The 10,790-nt window shown below is 37.7% G+C and overlaps 2 protein-coding genes across 3 annotated transcripts; both read right to left on the minus strand.

Annotated features, from left to right (window-relative positions):
• Positions 1–382: 382 nt before the first annotated feature.
• On the minus strand, positions 383–5,683 carry LOC109064669 (polyunsaturated fatty acid 5-lipoxygenase-like). Of its 2 annotated transcripts, XM_042754384.1 has the most exons (12): positions 5,621–5,683; positions 4,703–4,821; positions 4,436–4,554; positions 4,054–4,226; positions 3,744–3,878; positions 3,423–3,626; positions 3,142–3,228; positions 2,529–2,698; positions 2,302–2,417; positions 2,044–2,144; positions 1,311–1,481; positions 383–794 (listed from the first exon to the last, which is right to left on the minus strand). In XM_042754384.1, the coding sequence occupies exons 2-12, from the start codon at positions 4,792–4,794 to the stop codon at positions 615–617; spliced, it is 1,548 nt and encodes a 515-aa protein (XP_042610318.1). In that variant the 5' UTR covers positions 4,795–4,821; positions 5,621–5,683; the 3' UTR covers positions 383–614. The 2 variants fall into 2 exon arrangements, with proteins under 2 accessions (XP_042610318.1, XP_042610317.1); XM_042754383.1 differs by lacking the exon at positions 5,621–5,683 and having other exon boundaries at positions 4,703–5,220.
• On the minus strand, positions 5,305–10,251 carry LOC122143762 (polyunsaturated fatty acid 5-lipoxygenase-like). Its single transcript, XM_042754385.1, has 3 exons — positions 10,084–10,251; positions 5,857–6,046; positions 5,305–5,699 (listed from the first exon to the last, which is right to left on the minus strand). The coding sequence occupies exons 1-3, from the start codon at positions 10,228–10,230 to the stop codon at positions 5,491–5,493; spliced, it is 546 nt and encodes a 181-aa protein (XP_042610319.1). The 5' UTR covers positions 10,231–10,251; the 3' UTR covers positions 5,305–5,490.
• Between the last annotated feature and the right edge of the window lie 539 nt (positions 10,252–10,790).

Here is a 10,790-nt window from a genome sequence, read left to right on the forward strand (position 1 = left end):
AGTTGTGCAGGAAACTGTTTTTAATTTGTCTGCCTGAAATACATTGTCTGTATTTGCAAAGTTGTATTCCCAAGGATTATGCAAGCAGAATAAGTCATTTTATTTAAATAAGTTTATATAAATAGTAATTTTATAATAATGACAGTTAACTTGTCATGAGATCACAAAGAAAGCCAGTCTTGATATAAGATGTAATGAAGACATGATTTCTCTTCATTTTATTAAAGCATTCTTTATTGTGAGAGTTACCAACAAAATTCCCAGGAAAAACAAACATAACCACTATCTGAAGTGCAGTCAAAGATGTTTACAATCTTAAAAACACTTCCTTTTACAGCATTCATAAAACATGCATTTCATGTCCATGACTGCAATCCCTTTATCAGCTAACCTCTATCAGAGAAAACCTCCCACATACCAAAAGAAATGAAGCTGGAAATATATTCCCTCCAAACCAGCAAAACATGATCAGTGCAAAATCCATACAGATGTTAGATATCAATAAGGTAAAAAATTATAAGGTGAAACGATTACCTAAAACACACCACAAACAAGCATGCTTTGGCCGTAAATCTTATGATTAGGGCTGGCAAAATGTTTCTTCAAATATTTTCTCAAATTGCAACACTGTTGGGGATTTTGTCTGGGGACAGATAACAGTAAGCCAATGTCAATTCATCATTCCGGCTCTTGATGATGTTGGTCACCTCTTCTAGTTTGTGGCGGAAAGTCTTTATGGCTTCCTTCGCTGGTTGCTCTGTGAAGTACATATCTGGATACATGCCTAGGAACAGCTGGGAAAAAAAAGTTCTTCAGAAACCATTAAAATATTTTTCATTCTTTTTACAAGGTAAACTGACTCATCTCTAAACTCCACCCCCTTGGTTACTATCAAGCACTCAGAGAAGCGTATAAAACACCCCATAAAAGAATATACTCATAATATTGAAATATCTGGAAGAATTTGCCGTGTTTCTTTAAAGAACTTGTAAAATTATGAGGTAACATGATAAGAACTGCAGATCAGCACTACAAATCAATGCAAATGATTGATCAATACGTCATGTCACTTCATCTCATCCAAATAATTTGACTAATTACAATATATAAGATTCAACTTGTAATATTTTTTAAAGTTTTAAAAGAATGAGTCAAAATGACTTGTACAGCCAATTTGATTGTACTACATTTTTGTAATTGGAGAACGGTGGCAATTTGTTATAGTGAGCTGACAACATTTGTGTAGACTAGACTGCTGCCATGTTCTCTACAATTTCAAGTGAAAAGCGAATGCGAATCAGAAATCAAACCTCATTGTACTCGGTCTGAGTGAGGGCCCAAACTGTTGCCAGAGCCTTGCAGGAACAATCACGGTCAGGCAGACTATCCATGATATACTCCATATCCACTTGGCCCTTCTTCTGGGGAGGTGGCTTGCGCATGGTGGAAGGACTGTTGGGGATCCAGGCGTACCAGTCAAACTGGAACATAAACTCTCCGATATTAGCTTACAGATATTATCCAGAATCAGTTTTGAAGGGTTAGTTCATACAAAAATGAAAATTCTGTCATTAATTACTTATACTTTTTGTGTGCAAAGAAAAGAAAAAAAAACGACTTTATTCAACAATTCTTCTCCTCGCTGCCATTGTAGAGAGTCTCACGATGCATGTGCTTGCTTCCACGTCATGTAAGCGACGCATGCCCAAGACGGTAACTCGGGGAGAAGAATTGCTGAATAAATCATGTTATTATTGTTTTGTTTGTGGGGGAAAAGTATTGTTGTATATTTGTTGTTTTTATTTTTGGATAATTTTTTATTAAGGACTATTTTAACTTGCTACATTTGTGTGCGTTGATCATTGCTGTCGATGGAGGGTCAGAGAGCTCTCAGATTTCATCAGAAATATCTTAATTTGTGTTCTGAAAATGAATGAAGATCTTGCAGGTTTGGAACGACATGAGGGTGAGTAATAAATGACAGATTTTTTATTTTTGGGTGAACTAATCGTTTAAACGCTGTTGCCGTGTGCATAACCTCACCTGTCCAAAGTTGACAGCAGCATGTTGTGCTGAAGCTGTGAAAATCACGACAGTCAGGTACTCGACCAACTGCTCTCGAGATTCCAGAGACTTTGGAAAGTCTGTAAACAATGGCGGTACGCATTTAACTTGTGCACAGATTTAAAGGTGACTTGATACACACAAAGATGCATGTTGAATATACATTACAAACAATCATGGATGCTTGCACAGACTAACACACACACTAACATTATGATAATTTGAACTTGTACTCACTGGCAGAGTTATTCATGCCAGAGCAGGCAACATCCTTAACAAATCCTTGAATCTCCTCATCTTGTTGAACCTTCTTATCGCTGTCATAGTAGATCTTGACCACAGCAGAAACAAAGCTACAGAAAGATAGAAAGAAAAAAAAAAATACTCATTGGCCCGAATGTGGACTAATTTGTGTTTTTGCAGTAGCAGTGCTGGATCTGAACTGTTGATACCCTGCCACCTACCAGTGTATTGCCTCCCAGATCATCTTTCCATCGTCTCTGTAATAGTATTTGGGCACATCTTCCATTCCTCGAGCTTTTATGTCCTCAGGGAAGCACAGGGACTTGTAGGTTAAAGTCTCCATGGCATTTTGTATCAGTTTCCCCATCCCATCTCCACTGATGCTACCAACCTTTGGATACCAAGAATACAGTCAATCTTTTGCCTAAATATTTTCAGAAATTAGCTAGACTGTAAGCATTTATTTAGTCATGTGACCATCTAGGGGATAATGGGTGAGGTTCTGGTATTCTGGTGGATGTTTTTGCACTTGTAGATATTGAGGAGCTGAATAGGTCTGTGGTTTACACTGTCTATTAAAGCAAACACCAGCTAACTAAATACAATGAAGCCTATGTATTTAACAAGAGCATTCAGCAAAAAGACACTATCACAAGCCAAAAACTTGGATAATGATAGAGATTTCTTAAGACCGTTTGCATCTTTAAACCTATATCACAGATAGATATTATGGCTTGCCAGACAAAGACAAATAACCAAATATGAATAGAATGGCTTTGGATCTTGACCAGATGCTGTTCGTGTATGGATATATTAAATTAGCTGTAAAGCTACCTGGCTGAAGATCCCGTTTTTACTGATGAGCTTTTCTCGGGCCTCTGCATTGATTGCAATTGTGAAACGAACATGAGGCATCAATAACTGTAAGAAGCAAAATATGCATTTAAATGTGCATTAAATAATTTTTTATAAATTATTCAAAAAGCATAATGTTAAACAGCTTTTGGTTGAAAAAAGGCAAGGATATCAAAACCAGCAACCCTACATTGACATACATGAAAGCACAATCTGCAGTTTAGCACTGAATCTAAATATCATGACTGAAATACAGGTACCTTGTATACGGGATGGATGGCAGAAAGCTGTCTGTATATGGCCATTTCAAAAACCTCTGAGAACAGATGTGTCTTGAGAAGGTGTGTGACCAGCTGGTGTACATTGAAGTCAGAGGATTTCACCCACATCTTGGCCAGCATCCAGTCAAACTTATTATCGCTTGGGAGAAAGATGGGGCTAGTTTCCCCTGGGGTTTGACTCAGCTGATTCAGATATAATAAAGGCAAACCGGACATTTGTATCTACTTCACTGCAAAAGGACTTTTATTTTTAGTTCATTTATGTTTTAATTGGATACTGTTTCTATATGAGACAGATACCTGAATGGCGATTGGCACAATTTGGTTCAGATCATTCTTGTACAGTAGGCAGATGGGTGCAGTCAGATAGCGCTGGCTGCTGGATGCTGGCACTCCCTTCAGTATTTCATAATCTGCTATGTAGATGTTTCCTGCCTGTAAACGTGTGTTCATGGGTGAGTAGTTTAGAATAAATGGTTTGTAGGTTAAAATAACACTGATTTCAGTCTTTTCTATAAACTGAATATGTGAAGGAGGTCACAACACAAGCAAATCTTGGATTTGATAATTGACCAGCTGTTCAAGCGATTTATGTTTCACTGTTTCTGACCTGTAATTCCTCTCGTAGTGTGTGTCCTGTCTTCAGACAGCCCTCGACCATCTCGTGTGTGACTGGAAACTTGTCTGGAAGTTGCATGCACTTCCTGATCATGACAGGATTGCAGCCGTTCAAAAACTGATAGCCAAACATGTAATCTTGATTCCAGTTTTGCATCACGTTCTCTGTCCAGATTACAAAAGAGAAACTTGAGTCAAATGTCAAAGGCGTTACTGGTTTCCCGCAACAATTGTGTTTGGATATATAGTTTTTGCTTAAAATAAGAAAACTGACAAACAATCATTGTGTAAACATGGTTTCCTGAAAAGGAAACAAGATCAAGTTCCGTTGAAAGAGAACAAACATTCATGACAGAGGAAGAAATCATCCAAACCTAGTACTGCGGACTTGTGGCCCAGAGTTCCCAAATGCTCAAGTATCTGTCCAATATCTTTAATGTCTTTCCAGGACTCAAAGAGTCCGTCAAATTTCTCAAGACCAAAATACACCCCCCTGAAACAGAGTGCATACAGTATAGTTAGAAACATGAACACAATTTTATGGTACTGCATTTGTGCTGAATTTCATTCTGAAAAACTGAGGGAAAATTCTTTAACAAATCAGCAAGGACTGTGGCTATGACACAGTCCCCCAAACTTACACTTTCCCTAAATTGCAATACCACTCTAATTCTTTTTCTTCATCAAACTGAACTTCTTTAGGAAGATCCTTCACATCGGCGTCTATGCTCATAGGGAAGCCTGGGCTCCATTCCTTCCACTTCCACAAGAAAAATGACAACATTTACTTGTACAGTTACACCAAGAATTATATTTAAAGGAAAGTGTTTTCAAGGGCCAGAACGTGGGTGCCCAAGAAGCAATGATCCAGGTCAGTGTCCAGTTCAAATACTGTACTTCCCTTGAGTTGAATGGAAATCTTCCTTGTCTAAGCCCAACACATTACTTTCTATCTCAACTAATGGTCTGAGTTTGGGGCATGGCGACTAATGAGTCTTTTAGCAAGGTAGGGGAATATCTTAACAAATTCCCTTAGGCATTAAGTCACAGAGAACTCAATAAATCTAGCTCCAAATAATTCTTAAGTCAATCGTAATATGTATCTTAACACTTCTGAGAAGAATCATTGCAAAACATCACTGTTTTAGGAATACGTACAGCTTCCTTTAATTTCTTGTTGATGAGCTGTTTGTTAGATGACAGTATTTGTGATAATAAACTTTTGAGCATGTAAAGTTGGTGATCCTAGTATCTGGATCAGTTACACTGAAAATGCTTTCCCTGCAGTGGTGTCTTTGTGAAATCGGCTAATTGGAAACCAGAGAAATGTTGTAAAAGTGCCTTTATTTATCCCATTATAAATTTAGTCTAGAAAAGGTTAATTTGTCCCTTGTCATTTTCTTCCACTGACCCCAGATTACAAACTAATTCATATGGTACAGGTGAATTTTAAAAAATATTTCCTGGTCTTAAATGGACCGATACGGTGCTTAATATTTGTGTGCCAAGCACACTGAACTGTGTCTAGGGAGGAACAAAAAAAGTCTCTTTCATCAAACCTGAATATTTTCTGTCTTGATTCCAGTTCATCTTTTCTTTGCTCTTGAAAAGATTTGGTGTCATCCTGAGGCAGTCGAGCTAAATGAACATGTGAGGAAATAGATGGCACACACATAACACATAGAAAGAACAGCATTTAAGACATGACTCAATCACAACTGAAATTTAAACAACAATAAAAAATAATACTGCTTTATTAAAAACTGGATAATGAAAAAAATGGGTCTGTACATACCAGTGCCCTCTCGGATCATCACTTCATTTTCGTTCACTAGCCACCAGTAACAGGGGAACTCAAAGCAGTCTCCAGAGGTTTGCACTTTGATATGCTCACAGAACCATGGATGATTGTGATGATCCTTTTCAAGTTTCACCTGGACAATGTTTCCAATGTTCTTCTCCACATGGATGTCAAGGGAGAACTCCTTTAATGATAACATTTATTAGACATGTTATATGTGGGGGGAAAAAATACAACAACAAAAAATATCTCTGCAGACTTTATTGAATTGGAGACGTTTTTAAATTGGAGACGTTTTTAAGCTAAACTATTAAATTACCGTAATACAATCACTTGACCAATAGGTGGCGCTGTGACCAAATAGATGTGTTTTGTTCAGTGTGGGGTGACAAAGTTAGGTGTTAATACCCCAAAATGTATAGCATCAGATTTAGTCGACCAGAGTCGATTTTTGTGAAAATTGGTCACATGATCCAAAATGATGGCTTTTCAAGAAAGCTCAAAACAGCAAGTTTAGCCGGCTAAAGGCGTGTTCACTCTTGGCGTCTTTTTTGACAAGAGCGCTTAGGCCCTGTGTCCACCAAAGTGTTTTTCCCCACGGCTAGCGTATTTTTTCACTTGTTCTCAATGGGAGTGCCGTGTTTTTTAAGAAGCCAGGAGCGTGCCGAGCGTCTTTTTCGCGCTGATCGCTGAGTGTTCGGGCGTTTTTTTCTCGTGCCGAGAGTTGAAGAATGTTCAACTTTGGAAAAAAGGCTGCGCTCATCACTGTCACTTTCTAGTCAGCTAACCAATCAGAGTGCAGGAGGGGCGGGGCAAATTCCACACCGATCAACTGTCACAACTGTCATTTTGTTACAACGACGTGTCAACAAGTGCAACAACGAGGAAAATGGAGGAGAAATTAATATTGCTGGTTTCTGAGCATCCATGTCTCTACCAGATGACTTCCCCGGATTACCACAATGTAAATTTGAAAAATAATGCCTGGAGGAACATTTCCTTTGCCGTGGGTCTACCAGGTAAGCAGCATTACCTAGACAACTAGTTAGGAAATAAGGAAAAAGCTATGTTACGTAGCTTGCAAACCGTTTTGTTTATTAAAATGTATATGTAACGTTAATGTCTGGCAGCCTAAAATTTTTCTTGCTTCAGTTGTTTTGTTTATGTTTTTTACCAGACTAATCTATTTGTCCATATACATTTCAGTAGAAAAATGTAATAAGTGGAAGTACCTGAGGGACACATAAAAGAGAGATAAATGAAGAGAAAGAGAGACAGAGGTCAGGTTCAGGGGCAGCAGGAGGCAATCGGAGGTGGAAGTTTATGTCCATTCTAAACAAAACAGCTCATGTTACTCCTCTCCTCATCAGGTTACACTGGCTACCAGTAGCCGCTCGCATCAAATTCAAGGTACTGATGCTTGCCTACAAGACGACCGCTGGCACGGCGCCAACTTACCTAAACTCACTAGTTCAATCTTATGCGCCCTCCAGAAGTTTGCGCTCTGCAAGTGAACGACGTCTTGTGGTACCATCCCAAAGAGGTTCAAAATCACTCTCACTGACTTTTTCCTGGACTGCGCCCAGCTGGTGGAATGACCTCCCGATCTCAGTTCGAACAGCTGAGTCTTTACTCATTTTCAAAAAACATCTAAAGACTCATCTTTTTCGCCTGCACTTAACCAACTAATACTAGTACTTACCTTTTCTTTTCTTGTCTATCATATTCGTAAAAAAAAAAACAAAAAAAAACCCTGGCTATGTGCTCTGTACTAGACTAACTGAGACTTGTCATAGCACTTGTATACCGTTGTTGTTCTCTTGTTGATCTGATTGTTTATACTGTTCTCATTTGTAAGTCGCTTTGGATAAAAGCGTCTGCTAAATGATTAAATGTAAATGTAAACTTTCTGGAGCCTTACATTTAGGAAAGGGACACCTCTAGCAAATTCAGTCAAAATAGGACATGTGAGGAGGATGTCAGTGTAGAGGCTCTCCTCGAGTCCCTGGTAACACCAGTGGAGGTAGTGTAGCATACTATGTGAACTGCAATGTTAAAGTGATGCTGTATCTGTTTTGCTATTATACCAGTTTAATAAATTGCAATTATTGACTTTTTTTTCTGTCAAAGGCATTATTAGGCTATTATTAATAGTAGTAATAGCAATTTATTGCTAACATATACTGCTGCTATTCATTTTTTTATTATTTCTTTTCCCCTCACAGACAACAGGTGAGAACACACAATCCCTGTCACTGACCCAAACCCAGGCCAACAGCACACAGCCTAGATCTCCTGACTCCCCTGATGTGCCACCACCCTGCATACCTGAAATACCTTTGCATCGCACTCTGGCTCCAAAGAGGAAGTCTGAGCCAGATATCTCAGAATATCAGCGCTGTGTCCTGAAGGCAATTAATAATAAGCCAGACGATGACGAGCATTTTCTCTTAAGTTTATCTGGGGCTTTGAGACTCCTTCCTCCTTCCTCCCGCCGTCATTCAGAGGTTAAAATAAAATTACAACAGATTTTACATGAGGCAGAATTTACCTCTGACAATTAGTAAAACACTCACATATGTACACACACACACAGAGAAATGCTTATATACAGCTGTAATTGCCTGAATTTTTATATTTATTTTTATGACTTTTTTATGATTTTTTTTTTTTATGAGAAATTTTTTATGAGATTTTTTTATATTTATTTTTATGTTTTATTTATGAATCTGTACATGGAAAATGATGATTAAAAAATATATTTTAAATTAGTCTACTTTCCCAGTCATTTATTTTACTTTAAATTTTGGTCAGTGTTTTATTTTTGTTGCAATGTATAGCTTGCTGGTGAAAGCAAAAAATGGAAATATGCTCATTTTCTAAGGTTTTGGGTGGCTCTTAAAAGAGCCTTACTTAATACTACTGGTGGTGGTCCTGATGTTGATGTTACTGATGGTAGTAATTGTGTCAACATTTTAGTCAGAAACAAATTATCTACCAAATCAGATACAAGTAACAGTTTAGCAGATATTCCGTATCATAGCAACCAAAGCGTCTCAACTGAAAAAAACGCTGCGCCACAAAAAGCGCTCTCAATCGCTCACAGGTGGGTGTTTTCAGCAGGCTAAAAACGCTTTGGTGGACACAGGGCCTTAGTAAAATAAAACACTGGCAGCGTTTTGTTTACAAATAGCAACTGAGGGTGTCTTTTGTTGCTATAACAACAGCTGCAACAGGTAGCCTAGCGCTGTGTGCTACAGAAATGTGGGCTTTTGAAGTTAACGGGGAGGGTGATGTCGGTTCACAACGACGCTTGTGGGAGAGCGACATTATACCGGTAAGTCCTCACTAAAATGTATTTTAAGTGTGATATTTAAACACCAAACTGAAAGTGCAGTTATCTGACAGGGTATTTCCCTAATGTTCAAGCATATGAACACTGCTTAGAATAATAAAACCTTAATAAATGTATTTATTGGGAAGGCAGAAATTGGCAAATACTACACTTAATATCCACCCATATAAAACTGAATTGAATTGATTCATTCATCCTCTGTCAATATGTTTATAATTTATCAGGGTTCAAGCACCGAAGCCGTGTAGCATCTCGTTATTGTTCGTGTTCTTAATCTTGTTCTTCTACCATTCTTGACTCCATGGCAGGCTTTAGAAACACTTGCAGGAAAGCTATGTATTTTGGCAGACAGAGGACAGTCTCATCATTAGCTACAGAAAGTTTGGACTCTTCAAACCCTTTAGATATCTCGACTTTTTATTTTATTCCTTAGCAAAGTCGCAAGGGTTTTTTTAAAAATAAAATTTAATTGCTTGATTTCTCGCCTTGTATCGTACAGCGCTGTTAACCCATCCGTCCCTCTTGTTTGGTTTCAAGTGGATTTTTCACTTACATATAGTATGCATCTCATTTTGCCTTTTGGAGGCAGAGACTTAACTAGTTCAGTGTTCTGGAAGTCCTAGGATGCTGTTACAAGAACCTTTTCTTCCCAAAAACAGCCTTGGGACATTTCATACATATAGGGTGTGTGTGTGTGTGTGTGTGTGTGTGTGTGTATATATATATATATATATATATATATATATATATATATATATATATATATATATATATATATATAAATAAATAAATAAATGTATGAAATTATCAAAATAATAATAATAACAACTGCTAAAATAAAAATATAAAATCTTCAAAGGTCTTACCGTTTTAAAACGAGAAAACCAGGATTGATCCACCAGGGTTCTTTTACTGCTCTGCTTCTCTGAGTCCAGCAGCGTCAGGTAAATGTTGTCCATTTTCTCAAAACTGAACTGTCTAACAGTATATACAGTCACCTTGTAGGTCGGCATTGTGTCTGTGTGGAAGGATGTACGATCTCTAGATCCTCAGCTTTATTCCTACTCAGATTTATATAATGTTCACTTCCGACACATACATTTGCTCCACCTCCTGTGACATCATAATGTGGGTGTTGTCCACCAATCAGAAACGTCATGTAAATACCTGAATATGTGCACTGTTTCACGTGAGGTAGGCACAGATGAAGTGGTATTCCTGTGGTTCAGACGATCAATCACCTGTCACCGATAAGCTTTTATAGTTGCAATTTAAAATTTACTTCCTTAAATGTGGAGAAATATAAGAGTGTCATTTAATGTGGATATAATACATTCCAAATACTCTGTCACAATGAACAGTATATGTGGGTCAAAACAAAGGGTAAAAATTAGATGCATAATCTTCATATTTCAATGCAATAAATTAATGAGCTGTAATGCAGGAGTCTGTGCTCAGTGTCCAGTAATTAAATGAGATGAAGAATCACCTTTTAACTTCAAATTCACTTAGAAATAAATACAGATGAGATGCTTCAAAAATGTTTTTTCAGTAACCAGTTAATATGGGTTCT

The sequence above is a fragment of the Cyprinus carpio genome, unplaced genomic scaffold (genome assembly GCF_018340385.1).
Source record: "Cyprinus carpio isolate SPL01 unplaced genomic scaffold, ASM1834038v1 S000006503, whole genome shotgun sequence".
Taxonomy (NCBI): Eukaryota; Metazoa; Chordata; class Actinopteri; order Cypriniformes; family Cyprinidae; genus Cyprinus; species Cyprinus carpio.